The 16373-nt window shown below is 66.2% G+C and overlaps 4 protein-coding genes across 4 annotated transcripts; 3 read left to right on the plus strand and 1 right to left on the minus strand.

Moving 5' to 3' along the window:
* Positions 1–798: 798 nt before the first annotated feature.
* PFL1_04715 (uncharacterized protein) lies at positions 799–5253 on the plus strand (the record flags this gene model as incomplete). The annotated part of the gene is made up of 1 exon (XM_007882243.1): positions 799–5253. One exon carries the CDS (start codon positions 799–801, stop codon positions 5251–5253), a length of 4455 nt encoding a protein of 1484 aa, XP_007880434.1.
* A 635-nt stretch (positions 5254–5888) lies between these two features.
* PFL1_04716 (uncharacterized protein) lies at positions 5889–6467 on the plus strand (the record flags this gene model as incomplete). Its single annotated transcript, XM_007882244.1, has 1 exon — positions 5889–6467. One exon carries the CDS (start codon positions 5889–5891, stop codon positions 6465–6467), a length of 579 nt encoding a protein of 192 aa, XP_007880435.1.
* Positions 6468–6674: 207 nt separating this feature from the next.
* On the minus strand, positions 6675–9337 carry PFL1_04717 (uncharacterized protein; the record flags this gene model as incomplete). Its single annotated transcript, XM_007882245.1, has 5 exons — positions 6675–6809; positions 6912–7108; positions 7221–7592; positions 7868–8121; positions 8277–9337. The coding sequence occupies 5 exons, from the start codon at positions 9335–9337 to the stop codon at positions 6675–6677; spliced, it is 2019 nt and encodes a 672-aa protein (XP_007880436.1).
* A 4114-nt stretch (positions 9338–13451) lies between these two features.
* Positions 13452–15740, plus strand: PFL1_04718 (uncharacterized protein; the record flags this gene model as incomplete). The annotated part of the gene is made up of 1 exon (XM_007882246.1): positions 13452–15740. One exon carries the CDS (start codon positions 13452–13454, stop codon positions 15738–15740), a length of 2289 nt encoding a protein of 762 aa, XP_007880437.1.
* Between the last annotated feature and the right edge of the window lie 633 nt (positions 15741–16373).

Here is a 16373-nt window from a genome sequence, read left to right on the forward strand (position 1 = left end):
CGATGGCGGCAGCGGCGACAGCGGTGGGCGAGGAGGCACGCGATGACGGCGACTGGCTGGTCTGCTTGGTGGTCGGAACGGATGCAAGGGCTGGGCGAGCCGCTGCGGGCGCCGCGAGGGACGCTCGAGCGCGAGCGGGACGCTTGGTTGGCGAGACGGGAAGCCGGGGCGGGTGGCGAGCCGCCTGCGCTGGCTTGGCAAACTCCCGGGCGTTTCGGGCTGGAGCGAGCGCCAGCCAGCGACTCGCAGCTTGGTGGGTTCCCGCGCGGCCGACGGCGGATCCGGAAAACCGGGGCGTCTCGCACCCCGGCCTGGCCTGGCGGAAGCGCCGACACCTCGTTCGGATCTCGCCCGCCCTGCCTGGCCTGCCTGCTGGCCCACCGATCGAGGGTCGGAAGTGTCAGACGGGGCCCGGCTGCATCGTCCGTCGGCTGGCGTACCGACGCAGCGGAGCGAGCCGCCAAAACCCTTGGCTGGGTCAGGCTAGGCAACCCCGACTTCGGAGGGTTTCCCGCAGGGCGGCAGCGTGCCGATGGTGCCAAGAGCGGCGTCATGCCGCGGCTAATCCCGGACGATGTCGTCGTCGTCGCCGCCGTTGTCGCCGTCTTTGGAGCTCCGGGGATGCCGACGGCCTCGGAGACCTTAAAGGCCACGCCTTCGACCTCAGCCCGACACCACCATCATCATCACCACCACCGCCATTGCGACTGCCCTACTCCTCCGCCACAGCACGGCCATGGCTCTCTGTGCCTGCTGTGCACTCACCCCCTCTCCTCCATCGCAACCTCGCTCTTCGCCATGATCCACGCACCCGTCGTCGACAGGTCCAGCTCGCAGCTCTCGACCAGCCTCCGCCCGAGGCCAGCGTCCAACAACAGCGACAGCCATGGCGCCAGCAACGACGCCGACAATCGCGACCTCGACATCTGCGACATCATCGACCTCGACCCGTCGATCGCACCGCCCCAGCTAGACGGCTCTCACCCGCTCGCAGAGAAGCACTCGCGCCTCTCGCTCCACGAGGCCAGCCTTTGGGACTCGCTCGCAAAGTTTCGCTTCGAGACAAACAAGGAGGTCGACATCCTCCTCGAGCGTGTCACCGTCCAGGGACACCGCCATCGCCCTCACTCGCTCCGCACCGTCCCCGACGCCTTTGTCGAGAATGCCACCTTCTTTGCCACGCTCGGCGGCTACCTCACACGCTGCTTCTCCAGAAGACAGCAGGTCGACACGCTCCTTTCGGACATCACCGCTCGCTTCGACCCCGGCGAGATGGTCTTCGTCCTAGGCCGCCCTGGTTCGGGCACCGAGGAGCTCCTCCAGCTTCTCTCGAACCGCACCGCGGGCCTGGCTTCCGTCCAGGGTCGCTTCGAGTTCGCCGGCGTGCCCGCACAGCAGTTTGCTCGCGACCACCCCGCCGAGTCGCTCTACGCCTCGGCGTACGACGAGCACTATCCCACCGCCACCGTCGAGGACACGATCCGCTTCGCCCTCGAGGCAAAGACGCCAAAGGTGCTGCCGCCAGAGATGCGCGACGACCCGCAGCGCTACGTCCGCGAGGGGCTCGACTCGATCCTCGAGCTCCTCGGCATCGGCCACGTCCGTGGCAGCATCGTCGGCGACGAGCACCTCCGCGGCGTCTCGGGCGGCGAGCGCAAGCGCGTCTCGATCGCAGAGATTCTCGCCTCGGGCTGCGCCGTCGCGTGCTGGGACCAGTCGACCAGGGGCATGGACAGCACCACGGCCCTCAGCTTCGTCAAGGGCCTCCGCATGATGAGCCGCCTCTTTGGCGTCATCAACATCGCCTCCTTCTACCAGGTCAGCGACGACATCCTCGGCCGCTTCGACAAGGTCGTCGTGCTCGAGCACGGCAGGCAGGTCTTCTACGGCCCGCCGTCGGCCCTCGTCGACCACTTCGCCAGCCTCGGTTTCGTCAAGACGCCCGCACAGACCACATCCGACTTTGTCACCGCCTGCCTCAGCGGCAGCGCCGACCGCGGCTCTGCGACTTCGCCCGACCGGCCGCTCGCCATGACCGCTGCAGACTTCGAGCACGTCTTCCGGGCCTCTCCACTGTGGGCCAGGCTGCAGGAGCAAGTGGCAGCGCCCCCGCCGGCTTCTTCGACGTCGACCACGTCTCCAGCGGACGTCACCGAGCCTCCGCCCGCCTACCGCCTGTTTGAGCAGGCCGTCAAGGGCGAGCGGCGGAAGGGCCTCATCCTCGGCCGCACGTCGTACACGGTGCCCTTCCGACACCAGGTCAAGGCCCTGCTGCGGCGCGACCTCCGGCGCAAGGCGAGGGGATGGCCCGACCTGGTCGCTCTCTACGGCTTCAACCTCTGCATCTCGATCCTCATCGGCACCGGCTATCTGCTGCTCGCCTCCACCGCCAGCGGCGCCTTCATGCGCGGCGGCCTCCTCTACCTCACCATCCTCTACCCGCCGTTCGAGGCGTTTGGCCTGGTGGCCACCTGGATGGAGTCGGCGACAATCGGCGCGCGCCACGTCGAGTACCGCTTCCACAGCCCGTCGGCCTCGGAGCTCGCCTTCTGGCTGGCCGAGATGCCGTCGCTGATCCCGCAGCTCTTCGTCTTCCTGCTGCCCCTCTACTTCCTCTCGGGCCTCGAGCGCACGGCCGGTGCCTTCTTCACCCTCTACCTCGTCGTATTCGGCGTCTACAACACCTTCATCTTCTTCTACCGCGCCTCGATCGCCTTTCTCGGCCACGACTTTAGCGCCGTGATGCGCTTTAACGTCGTCATGCTCACCGGCAGCATCATCTTCAGCGGCTACCTCGTCCCGCTGCGGTCGCTGCCGTCGTTCACAAAGTGGCTCTACTATGTCAACCCGATCCGGTACGCGTGGCAGGCCACCATGACCAACGAGTTCCGCGGCCTCGTCCTCGAGTGCGACCCGGACCAGGTCGTCCCGCGCAACGTCGATGGCCTCGATCTGGGCTACGGCAGCTCGATTGCCGACCGCACCCAGGCCTGCAACATCGCCGGCGCTGGACCGGGCGACTCATCGGTGCGTGGCAGCGACTACCTGCGATCCGCGTTCGGGTTCAGCGCTACGAGCTCCGAGATGTGGCGCAACATTGGCATCCTGTTCGCCTTCGCGCTCGGCCTGCTCCTGCTCGCCCTGGTGGGCGCCGAGATCAGCTCGCGACGCCTGCGTGCGCAGCCTCCGGGCCAGGTCGCGGTGCGCCGCGGCAAGTCGAGCGTCGCCGCACAGGCCGATGACGACGTCGAAAAGAGCGCGACGGACCGTGTCTCGACGACGACAGAAGCTGCGAGCCCGCCCTCGGCCTCCCGCGAGAGGAAGCTCGCGCCGCGGGCCGGCCTCACGTGGACCGATGTGAGCTACGATGTCCCCGCCAAGGGCGGCTCGAAGCGCCTGCTGCACAACATCACCGGCTTTGCGCCCCGCGGCACCCTGACGGCACTCATGGGCGGCTCGGGCGCGGGTAAGACGACGCTGCTCGACGTGCTGGCAAGGCGCAAGACGATCGGCAAGGTTCAAGGCACCATCTGCTTCGAAGGGCGACCCACGGACGCCGCTTTTTCGCGCCACTTGGCCTACTGCGAGCAGATGGACGTCCACGAGCCGACCTCGACCGTATACGAGGCGCTGCTCTTCAGCTCGAAGCTGCGCAGGCCGACAACAACGACACCCGAGGAGCACCGCAGGGGCGTCCTCGAGGCCCTCGAATTGCTCGAGCTGCGTCACCTGGCCGACACCCAGATCGGTCACGGCAGCACGGGCATCTCGACCGAGGCGCGCAAGAAGCTCACCATCGGCGTCGAGCTCGTCGCCCAGCCTGATTCCGTCATCTTCCTCGACGAGCCCACGTCCGGGCTGGATGCCCAGGCGGCCACGACGATCGTCGCGACGCTGCGCAAGCTGGCCGACCAGCAGGGGCTGTCGTGCGTCTGCACCATCCACCAGCCGAGCGCCCAGCTGTTCGAGAGCTTCGACCGGCTGATGCTGCTGGGGCGCGGCGGCGTGCCCGTCTACTGCGGCGAGATCGGCGAGGGCTCGTCGGCGGTGCTGTCGAGCTTTGCGCGCCACGCCGACGACGGCTTCCACCGCGACGACGCCAACCCGGCAGAGACGATCATCGCGCTTGTCGGCGGAGACCCGGAGAATGCCCAGCGCTGGGAACGGCACTGGCGCGAGTCGCCCGAGTGCCGCGCGCTCCACGAGCAGGTCGCCGCGCTCAACACTGCGGTGCACGACGAGGCGGCGGTGGCGGCAGCGGCCACCGCTCCGGCCAGCGAGGAGGGCTACCCGACCTTTTTTCGGCAGCTCTGCATCGTGCTGGGCCGCGAGCTGCGGGCGCAGTGGCGCTCGCCCGACTACTACTACACGGCGGCCGTGGTGCACCTCGCCACGTCGCTGCTCGTCGGGCTGACGTGGCTGCAGCTCGGCACGTCGGCGACGGACCTGCAGAACCGCGTGTTTGCCATCTTTGTCGCCATCTTCCTGCCGGCCTTCATCTTTGCGCAGGTGCAGCCCGTCTTTATGGAGTCGCGCAAGGTCTTTGTGCGCGAGTCGGCCAGCGGCACGTACGGCCGCGTCGTGTTTGGCGCGGCGCAGCTGCTGGGCCAGGTCCCCGGGGCGGTGGGCGCGACGGTGCTCTACTTTGTGCCGTTCTACTACCTCTGCGGCCTGCCGGCCCAGTCGAGCCGGGCGGGCTTCGTCTTCCTCGTCCTCCTCGTCGCGGAGCTGTACGCGTTTGCGGCGGGGCAGGCCATCGCGGCGCTGGCACCCAACCTGGCCATCGCGGGCGTCATGCTGCCTTTCATCCTGATCGTCTACGAGCTCTTTGCCGGCGTCACGATCCCGGGCCCGGACATGGTGCGCTTCTGGCGCAGCTGGCTGTACGAGCTCAACCCGTACACGCGCCTCGTCTCTGCGCTCCTCACGTCGGTGCTGCACGAGGTCCCCGTGCGGTGCCAGGGCGAGTCCGAGGTCGTGTCCTTCCTGCCGCCCGTCGGGCAGACGTGTGGGCAGTACGCGGCGGCGTTTGTCGAGGCCGTGCGCAAGGGCTACATTGTCAACCCGGACGAGGCGGCGGGCGCGGGCGCGTGCGCCTACTGCCCCTACCGCGTTGGCGACGACTTTACCGACGGCCTCGGCTTCCACTACTCGCTGCGGTGGAGGGAGTTTGGCATCCTCGTCGCCCACTGGTGCAGCATGGTCGTCATCCTGCTCGCGGCGTGCAAGTTCATCAACTACAACCGCCGGTGAGCGTCGAGGCTCGGCTTGGGGGGGAGTCATGGTCGTAGCACCGTAGAGGGCGTGTAGATATATAGATCGATGGACATCGAGTCAGAAGGGCAATCCTTGGAATCATGGTCACCTGCATAAGGTCTCTCGCACCCGCCCTTGTTGGCTGTGGCTCGCTGTGCTCTCAACCGTCCTGAAAGTGCGGTGCATCGACGACCCCGGACTCGCCGCGGCCCGCGAGGCCTGGGCTGCACGGGCGGAAGGGTCCGTTCCGATGCTGCGTTGCCTCGCGTGCTCCACCTGCCGCCGGCTGGTGGTGGTGCGCGGCGTGGGCCGAACTGGGCGGGGTAGGGAGGATATGGAGCGAGGGCATGCGTGACTCGACGCCCTCGACTGCGCCATTAGGGATGCTACGCCTTGCCGTGCCGTGTCAGACCATCGTCGAGAGTCGATTACATCGAGCGTGGCAGGGATATATGTAAGGATGCTCGGCACCTCGTTCGGAGGTGGGGTCGAGCATCTTGCACCCACACACGCACACGCATTCCACCGCATCGAGCACGAACAAGCAACCACCGAACACCGAACACCGAACACCGAACACCGAACACCGAACACGATCAGCGCCATCGAACACGAGCGAGCGCCACGGAGCCATGACGACCGAGGATGAACGAGGAGCGCGTCTGGCCGCCCAGCTCGACAGCTTCCGACTGGAGACGCGCCTACCGAACCTGGTACTACGACCTCCGGTATCCAACGACGGGCCAAACATGCAAGCCCGCACGCGTGACATGCGCAACACGCAGTTCCTGCCCCACCTCCACGCCAAGGTCTCGCAACCCCTGTCAGAAGTGCACGAGTGGATCGAGCTGATGCGCCGTGACTTTGGGACGCGCTGTCTCTTCCTCCTCGTCGAGTTCGATGGCCAAGTCATCGGCGAGTCCGGCTTGGGATTCCTCGATTGGTCCCACAGCCAGGCTGAGGCGGGTATCATGCTGTCCCACCAAGTTTGGCGCAGGGGATTGGCGTACGAGGCCCTACTTGCTAGTGTTCGGTTCGGGTTGGAGCAGCTGGGAATGGATAGGATCACGTTGGGCACCCTCGAGGATAACGTGGGCATGCGGGCCCTCCTGCGCAGGATGGGCGCCGGTGAGGGCACGCCGAGGGTCAGAACGGACGGAAGACTCGAGAGGGTGTACGAGGTTACGAGCCAGAACCTCGCCGTTGTCTAGTATCGACGCTGTCCTCGACGGGACGACGGCCGGTGCGGATACGAGGACCGATAGTCGGCCTCCCCCGGCGCCCACCCCTGTTCTCACACTCGATGAGCCATGTCATTGTTGGCCAGGCGCATCAAGACACAGGATGACATTCGTGGGACATGGAGCATAAGCACTTCGCACATCGCATATCGCACACCGTTCCGCGACGAGATCCGTCTAGTGGCCGGCGGCGGCGGGGACAGCGGTACCGCGCGCCGCCCTCTCTTCGGCGGAAAGACGCTCGTGCTCGTAGAGCGGCGGGAAGTCGGCGACAGACCGGCGGAAGAGGTACTTGTCCGTGTACCAGGGCAGCTGCGATCGAGGTGGCGGGGTGAGGGAGGTGGTAGGTGCGTTTTCGAAAGGTCAGCCTGGGGATCGCTCGACGGGCCTGGTGGCGCGGCCGGGCGGGCTCACCTTCTTTGCAAAGTAGCCGGCGTGTCGACGGTTGGACACCGAGAAGACGGCGTCGAGCTCCTCGAGGGTGAGCGACTTGGTCTCGGGTAGCAGGAAGTAGGTGTAGACGAAGCCAAACACGTTCCACGCGCCGTAGAAGCAGAATGCGCCCGTGTTGGTCAGCGTCTCGGTCATGGCGGGGAAGGTGAGCGAGAGGACTGCGGAGGAGGGGTGTGGATCGCGAGGCCAGGGACAGTGCGGGTCAGCCAAACGAGGGCTTTTCAGGCGCAGCAGCAGGGAAGCGACGAGCGACGAGCGGGGTGCACTCACCGCCGTTGAAGAACCAGCAGACGCTGACGGCCCAGGTCATGCCAATGGTGCGGTGGGCGAGCGGGAAGCTCTCGGAGGAATAGGTAAAGGGGACGGGCCCCTCTGTGGGGCTGTACGAGATGCAGTGGAGGTAGGTGCCGAGGGCGACCATGGCGACGCGGGCGTTGTCGCTGGTTATATAGAAGCTAAAGCCAGCCCAGAAAAGGAAGATGGCCATCAGCGGGAAGCCGATGAGGAGGAGGCCGCGGCGTCCGAGCTTGTCGATGGTCCAGATGGCAGGGAAGCCCGCGATCCAGTTGACGGCGCCCCAGCCGAGCGATGCGCCGAGCGCGGTGAGCTCCGTGGCGCCCGCCTCCTTGAAGATGGAGGAGCCTGCATCGTCGTAGCCGTTGCGATAGGAGGCAGGGAGGGGAGGGGAGAAAGGATGGGTCGGAGGCAAGGGCGAGGAGAGGGAGAGAAGGAAGAGGTGGGGAGAAGTGGGCGTCAGTCGAAAAGAGGTCCGAGCGGCGGCGGTCGGGGAATTTCGCCAAGTGGAGGCCGACGCGCCTGCCCGAAAAATGTTCGAGGACGCCATTCCCAACTTCCTTCTCGACCACCACCACCTCCTTCCTTCACTTCATACACCTTCGCAACGATCCCCTACCCACCGTAATAAGCATTGACGTTAATGCCACAGGCTTGCTGCATAATCATCACGAACGTAGCGCTCTGCGTTCCCTTGCGTATCCGGGGAACCGTAAAGAGCTCCAGGAGCCGGGAGCGCGACTTGTTCCGGTTGGCCTCCTCCTCGGCCAGCATGCCCTCGTAGGCAAAGTAGACGTCCCTCGCGGCCTGCAGCGGAGTGTTGCGGAGCCTCGACATCGCCTTGTACGCATCCGCGAAGCGTCGCTTGCCAAGGTACCTGCAAGGTCATCGGGATCCAGGGGAGAACAGGGCAACGCGTTCAGTTTGGCGCTCGCAGCTCGCCTACCCTCAGCCGCCATCACCGCGCCGTGCCTCGCCAACAGGACCGCCAGCATCACCACCAGGGCCACCACCGCTGCCATGTCTACTCACCATCGCGGACTCTCGGGAGACATGTAGACCAACACCAGCACAAAGATGGGCGGGATCGCCGCCGAACCCAGCATCAGCCGCCAGTTGAGGCCGTCGATGCCCGACTGGTTCGGCACATTGTAGAAGGCGATGTCGGCCACGAAGCCGAGCATGATGCCTCCCGCCGTCCACAGCTGCCACTGCATCACCAGGCCGCCCCGGATCTGCGCGGGCACCGTCTCGGCGGCGTAGATGGGCACCGTGGCGCTCTTGGGCGCGATGCCGAAGCCGAGAAAGATGCGCGAGATGAGCAGGTGCCACCAGGTGTGCGTCAGGCCCGCCCAGACGCAGGTGAGCAGCGCGATGGCACAGCTGATAAAGATGGCTCCGCGACGTCCGAAGTAGTGGTTGAGCGGCTCCGTGACCCAGCACGCCAGCAGGGCGCAGGAGAAGTAGGGCGCGCTGTTGATGATGCCGAGCAGCCACGACGACTCGTTCTGGATGCCAAAGGTCGTCGGGAAGAAGAGGTTGGCGCCGTTGATGACCGACTGGTCCATGCCCTGGACGACGGCGCCGAGCGAGCAGCAGATGACGAGCATGTAGAGCTGGCGCGGATGCTGCCAGCGGTGCGTCGTCTCGCGGCGGACGGCCTCCTTGTCGGCCTCGTCGAGCTCGGGCATATCCTCGAACCGCAGCGGGTCGCGGGCCAGGAGCGCCCCCTTGGCGAACACGTCGGCCAGATCGTCGAGGCCGGCGGCGTGGGCAAAGTCGCGTGCGCGCTGGACGACATCGGAGCGCGAGTAGCCCTTGAGCGGGTTGGCCAGCCGCACCTCGAGGTCGGCGGCGGCGTCCTGCCGGCTCTTCTGCGACTCGAGCTTGACATCGGCGGCGGGCGTCACGTGCAGGTCGTCGCTGGTCCGCTTCTCGTCTTCCTTGTCGGGAGACGGAGCGGTGGTGGTAGCGGCGCCGACTTGGTTGGCGCCGTCGACGCTCGAGCGCGTCGAGGTGTCAGAGGCCAGGGCAGAAGTGCGACCGTGCTGGTCACCCCTGCCTTCGTCGTGTGAAGCCGGTGGTGGGGACATGGTGGACTCAATCGGCTGGCGGTGAGTGAAGATGGGTGGGGATCGAGCAGCTTCGACGCTCGTCCCAGACTCGCCACCAAGTCGCCTTTATACCGCCGTCCTCGGTCTACGGCGCCCTTCTTCAGCGAGATCGCGGGCCTGCAGACGAAGCTCGTGGGGCCCCAAGGGCGCGGGGAAAGCGAGACGCACCCAGACGATCTGGCCATCGGGGCCTTCGCCGTTGGCCAATCCAGGGCCGTTGTAGGGGGCCTCTCGAGGTCTCGTACCACGTCGGGTCTGTGTCTGATCGGCAGCCAGACCCCCTTTCGGTGAGCAGAAGCAGGCAGGACTAGGCCAGCTTCGACCCGCGGGCCCACATTTGCCCCGATGCTCCGCCTTGAGACCGGCGACTTGGACGTCCAAGGCGAATCGTCGACGTAGCGCCGGTCTTGGCAGGGGTACGAGCGCAGCAGCAGAGGCCACATCGGAGGATAGAAGGAGCGGACTTTGTTCTGGCCTGGCGTTGGCCGTTCAATCGCTCCGAGGCTCCGAGCATTCGGCTGGCCAGTCGACGTGTCGGTCTTGGCAGAGGGCAGAGACGAAAGTACGGACCCGTTGCGCCACCTGGCCTGGCCCGTCCTGCCCGGCCTTGGTTGCTTTGCTCGTCGTTGCGCCTTCGCCACGTTGCTGCCATCGGGACCGGCGCTTTGGCGAGACGTTTGCATGGCGCCTCATCCAGAGCCAAGGGACTTGGCAAGGTCTACCCGAGCTTGACGATGGAGAAGGAGCAGGGCAGGGAGAGAAGAGGCGGTCGTCGGGCCAATCGTCGGGTCAGCTCCCCCTCCTGACCCTGGCCTAGACGACGAGTGATAGGTAGCCAGAGGACCTGGCCACCCCTTCTCGACTTCGGCTGGGTGGTAAACGGCTCCCCACAGGCCCCCACTGCGGTGGCCGAGCCTGCGACGTTGCGGGACGTACAAGAAGGCCCCGCTGGCTCGAGGCTCGATACGAGGTCCCGAGCCGCGCTCTATAGCCACCATCCCCTCGGGACCGACTGTACGAGTCAGATGAGACGATGCCGTGGGACCTACGACGAGCGAGGGCGAAGACGATGTTCAGTCAGCAAGCGTGCCTCCTCTCTCGCACGCCGCCGACGGTGCTCGTCTTGCGACAACCAAGACCGGATGCCCAGCGCGCCGTGGAGCGGGCGAGGCCAGGCCAAGAGGTCTTGGCGTTTTTCTTTCTCTCTCTTTACATACGGTGGATGCCCGCGGAGGAAAGGCGGATGCAGACGAGGGTGAGCCTTCCCCATCTGATCGATGCTGTCGATGCACCCACCTCATCCATCGTCATCCTATCCGGTCCTCCTCCGAGTCGTTGGTAGATGCCTGCTGACCTCTTCCATGCCAGGACATCGTGGCCTCAAGCATGTCCATGGCAAGCGTGGCCCGTCGACAAAGAGGCGTAGGCAGCCACGGCCGTCGAGGCGCTCCGCGTGAGCCGGCTTGCTCAGTCACTCCCAACAGCACGATGGGCGTGGGCTGTCCCGACATCCTCGAGACGGTTGCTGCGGCGAGAAGGCCAGCAGGCGCCCGCCACCCCCAATCAGGTTTTCTTTGCTGCTGAGCTGCCTACGGTATCTCACGCTACGGCCCGCTCGCAAGCTACACCATGGTCTTGCCCAGCCTTCCTCTCCTCCCTCGCCCCGAGCTCTCGCCCATATGACGGCGACGGCCACCGACCCGGCAGCGTGCCGCCCCTCGTCGGCTCATCCGGAGGGGCGGGCGGGCCAGATGCCCCCGAGTGGGGTCACCAGCCGCAGAACCGAGGACGGATCCGAGATCTACCTGCTGCGCTTCAAAGGGCGGGTGGGCGCCGAGGTGAAGCACGTCACTCGTACGATAAAGATGTCGGATCTGCCGCTTTGTGGTCTGGACCGCTCGCGGCTTGCTTGGCGCCGCCACGCACCCTCTCTAAGTAACTTAGCGATGCGATCCTGGCCGGACCAATGACGGCCTGGCTCACTGGCTGGCCTGTGGTTCCGGTTTGGCCGCCGAAGCAAGAAAGCAAGAAACGCCAGAAGGCGAGGCAGGCCGGACGGTTGGGGCATGGCCCGGGCTGAGCCGGACCCAAGATTGGTTGCCTTGGATCGGCAGCCAAACCGCGGGACGGATATGCCTGCGCCACCACCTGCCATCACCGCTGCACCGCTCGCAGGTCGTTCCACTCGACAGAAGAGCAACCTCGATGCTTCTTTCGTTTCGATGCTACGATCCCTCGTCTGTGCGACGGAACCGAACAGAGACGGCAGGGGCAGAGTAGATCGACGGCGAGGAGCGGCCGTGGAGTCGGCTGGCTCGGCGAGGGCACGGCAGTCAGCCGGCACAGATAGAGATGGGGAGCCGCCGAGCCAGGGGCTGGCTACGGCGGCTCAAGATTTACGCGGCCGAAAAGGCATGAATGCCGCGGCTGCAGGCGGCAGGCCAGGCAGCAGGTGCAGCCCCCTCAATCAGCAGCAGCAGCGGCCGCTTCAGAGGTGCCACAAATAGACGTACGGCCATCGTCGTGCTCGGCGTCGGCGGCTGCCTTTCAGAGTTCTCGACTCGCCCGCCAGGCCTCGGTCGTCGATGGACATCGTCGTACGGCGATGGTGATGCTGCTGGCAGCGGTGACGGCGGTGACGGTGAGCGGGCCGATGGCGACGACGCACCATCGCCTCGCTAGACGAACGAAGCCCAGGCCAGCCCTGCCCAGCAGAGGCCAGCAAAAGCCGCGCTTGCCGTGCCGTCGTGCCGGCCGGCGCAGTCGTGGCTGCCGGTGAGCTGGCCGTCCCTGCCTGCCTGCCTGCCTGCCTGCCTGCCTGCCTGCCTGCCTGCCTGCCTGCCTGCCTGCCTGCCTGTTGGTCGAGAGCGGACGGGCCGTTCCGCCTTTTTTTCTCAAACTTTGGCCTGCCTCCGTCTGTCTCCAGGCTGGCCAATCGTTCGGACGATGCCGAGATTACTCTCTCTAGGAGCTGATGTCGCTTGCCCACGCCCAAAAGCAAGCAAGCAGGCCGGTTAGATCGAGGAGCAAGGGCGGAGGCGTGGGCGCGAGCGAGCGGGCACAGGCCTGCAGCGGCCGCGACCTAGCTTCGGCATCCAGCATGCCGACCACGCTGCCGGCGAGCAGCCCGCCAGCCAAGCAAGCAAGCAAGCACGAAGGGTCCAGCGGCCGTGGGCGCCGGCATCCAGGCCGACGCCGAGCTGCCGGTGGTCGGCCTTGGCCTCTTTGTCTGCCTAGCTGCCTCTTTGCTAGCGCCGCCCTTGGTGCCGCTCTGAACCCAACCAGCCCAGCCGGCCGGCCAGCTTGCTTGCTTGCTGCTGCCTGCCGATGCGCTGCTCGCCGGACCCGTACCGCAGATCCCTGCCTGCCACTTGCTGCCCAGCTTCTCTGCGTGACCTCTTGGCCCACTCCTCGGCCCGCTACCGACGGCCACCGTCATCACCACCATCGACTCCCAGCCTAGCTCCGCTTCCTCGACGCCAACACGTACGCGCCCCTGCTGTCGGCCGTGCCGTAGATGCCGTCGTCTGCACATCGGCACATTCCCGTTTCCTCCTTCTACCCTCCCTTGGTTGCCCTGGTCGCCCGCCCTTCTCTTCATCTTCGGCCCAGCCTCCTTCCCCACTCCCTGCTTCCATCAGCCCTTCCTCCATCCTGCTCTTCGCTGCCCGCCCGGAACACCGTGTGCCTTCCCGGCACGCTCATACTCAAGCTCGGTCGCCCCGGCAGCCTCGACCGCGCGGTTCGCCACCGGCACCAAGCATCGCCCCGTTACACTCACCCCAGCACCGGCAATGCCGCTTGCACCACAAGCATAACCCTAGACGAGATCCATCATGCTCTAGACCGCACCGCAGTACCCCCTCCCTAAACCTCATATCATAACAAAAGCGGCATCGACGTTCGCTTTCTCTTCCTCAACCTGCCCGCAGCGTCGTCAGCACTCTGGGCACCATCATCTCCCCAGCGTCGACAAGGCTTCCTTGTCGATCAGCGGCGGCCCCAGCAGCATCAGCGCCCAGCGGACTCGCCCTCTCTCCGACGATCACGACGCCCGGATACTCGAACGGCCGCAATCGGCCTCGCCGCCGCCATGGCTTCGCTCGTTCCCCTTCCGAGGCCAGCACACCTTCGCCACCAGTCGGCCGCCCACTCGTCGCACTCGCACTCGCACGACCCAAATGACGACCCGTCGCAGCACCCGCCCCTGGTATCGCCTCTTCTCCAGCCGCTCAGCCCGGACGAGGTCGCGACCATCACGCTCGTTGGCGCCGAGGACTCGCGCCACTGGTCGCCCGCCCGCAAGTGGCTCACGACTTCCGTCATCTCGCTCATGGGCTTCGTCTCCCCGCTCGGCTCATCGATCCTCGTCCCCGGCAGCAAGTACCTCGACTTCGACTTTGACCTGGCCTCGCGCGTCGTCGCCATCCTCCCCGTGTCCTTCTTCGTCCTCGGCCTCGGCGTGGGCCCTTTTATCCTGGCGCCCATCTCCGAGCTCAAGGGCCGCCTGCCAGTCTACACCAGCACGAGCTTGCTCTTCATTATTTTCAACCTCGCATCCTCCTTCAGCCAGACCTACGTCACCCTCAACATCCTGCGCTTCCTGGCGGGCGCGGCGGGCAGTGCTGGCCCAAGTCTGGGTGCTGGCAGCATCGGCGACATGTTTGAGCCCCGCGAGCGCGGCCGTGCCCAGGCCATCTACGGTCTCGGCCCGCTGCTCGGGCCCGTGCTGGGCAACGTCATCGGCGGCTTCATCGCCCAGGGCGACCGCGACTGGCGCTGGCTCCTCTTCACGCTGACCATCATGTCGCTCGGCGTGTTTGTCGCCATCGTCCTGTTCCTCAAGGAGACCTACGCGCCCATCCTGCTGCGCAAGAAGCGCGAGAGAGCCATCGCCGACCGTCTCGAGCTCATCCGGCAACAGCAGCAGCAGCAGCAGCAGCAGCGATCGACGACGCACGTGCAGCAAGCGGAGCCACCTCGGAGGCCATCGCCGTCCCAGCGGCTGGTACAGTGGGCCAAGAGGCTCTACCCGAGCGCCGAGGCCAAGGCCAAGATCAAGCAGGCCCAGTCGCGTCCCTTCCGGCTGCTCTTCACCAACCCCATCTGTGCCATCTTCTCCCTCTACCTCGGCTTCTGCTACGGCATCGTCTTTCTCTTTCTGACGCAGCACCCGCTCCTCTTCCAAGAACGCGACGCTGACGAAGACCTGCCCACCGATGCCGAGCTACCCACCTACAGCTGGACGCTCGGCGTCTCGGGCCTGTCCTACCTCGGGCTCGGTCTGGGATTCCTGGCCAGCGCCCTGACCAACGTGCTGGTGCAGGACAACCTCTACCGGCGGCTGGTCCAGACCGACGGCAAGATCTGCAAGCTGCTGCTCAAGGACGCCGACGAGATTGAGCGGATCATGGCGGCGCGAAAGGGGCAGCAGCAGCAGCACCAGCTCGACGACCAGCAAGGGCAAGGGCAGCACCCGTCCAAGGACGTCGATCTCGAAAAGCAGAAGAGCATCGAGCCGGTCGCACCCGGCCCTGACAGCCACACTGCCGCCCCCGCCCCCGCCGTCGTGACGGAAAAGACGGTCACGGGCACGGCCACTGGCACGGGCGACGCCACGCCAGCCGAGTCCTGCGGCAGCGATGGCGGCGGCGACCGCGACCGCAACGACGACGGCGACGACGACGACGGAGCGGACGACGAGGATGCGGTCAGGCCGATGCCGAAGCAGGACGAAAACGACCCCGCAGCCACGGTGGCGTCATGGGGCGTGGTCCCGGATCCGGCGGCCACATCCAGCAAGCTAACGCCGACCGTCTCGGCCGAGGGCGACGACGCCATCAAGGCCAAGGCGACCGGCACGGCAGACAAAACGGGTCCGGCATCAGCAGCAGCAGCAGCGACGGTGGCGGCGACAGGACCGCCTGGGTCCCTCGCGACCGCTGCCGCCGCCACATCCTCGCCGACACCGAAAAAGGGCCGGCCCGAGTACCGCCTGCCGCTGTGCTTTGTCGGGATGCTCATCCTGCCCTGCGGCCTGTTTTGCTTTGGCTGGTCGGCCGAGAGCGAGGCGCACTGGCTGGTGCCGCTGCTCGGCAGCTTCCTGGTCGGCTACGCCACGATCCTGTGCTTCCAGACGATCCTCGTGTACCTGGTCGACGCCTTTGTGCCCTACTCGGCGTCGGCCACGGCGTGCGCGGTGCTGGTGCGCAGCCTCCTCGCCGCCATCTTCCCGCTGCTGGGCGAGGTGATGCTCGAGGGCATCGGCTACGGCTGGACGTCGTCGCTCCTCGCCTTTGTGGCGCTGGCGGGCGCGCCCGTGCCCGTGGTGCTGTTCCGGTACGGCGAGAGGATCCGCACGCGGCACAAGTTCGCCGGCTAGGCGGTGCAGCTGCGGGCGCAGCAGCAAAGAAGCGTGCCCGCCGCCCGCGTCGTCCCCTTGCGTATGTATCCCCATCACCCTACACGGCTTGGTTACCGCCGCCGCCGCCGTCGTCGTCGTAGTCGTCGTCGCCGTGCTCCTTGTTCCTCTTTCTTTTGGGCTTCCTCTTCGGTCCTTGTCCCACTCTCAACTCTGCTAGCATGGTTCTCTGCTCCCCTGCCTGTACTTGTACCCGCCACCCGCCACCACCGCATGACATCCACGCTCTCAACCTGCTCACCTGTATCTGTAGCGCAATCCCTCGGCTCGACTGGTCTGGCCTGGCCGCGACCGGTGCGGGACTCGTGTGCGCGCGATGTCGACGTGGCCTCGAGGGCAGAGAGGCGGCCATCGACCGAGACTCGACTCGACTCGGGTACGGCCTGGGTGGGTCGAGGTGAGGAAGATGGATGCGGATACGAAACGGAGCGGCTGCTGCAGTAATAGGATATGGGGGTGTCGACGAGGCGGGCTGGGATCTATGGCTCTGGTGCAGTGTGGATGCAGTGAGGCGGGGAGACGATCTTGTTTCTCGCTTGATCCTCTTTCGTCGTCGTCGTCGTCGCAGCCATGCAAAAGGGCCGCAGAGTGTTT

This window comes from Pseudozyma flocculosa (assembly GCF_000417875.1).
Source record: "Pseudozyma flocculosa PF-1 unplaced genomic scaffold scaffold00016, whole genome shotgun sequence".
NCBI classification, from domain to species: Eukaryota; Fungi; Basidiomycota; class Ustilaginomycetes; order Ustilaginales; family Ustilaginaceae; genus Pseudozyma; species Pseudozyma flocculosa.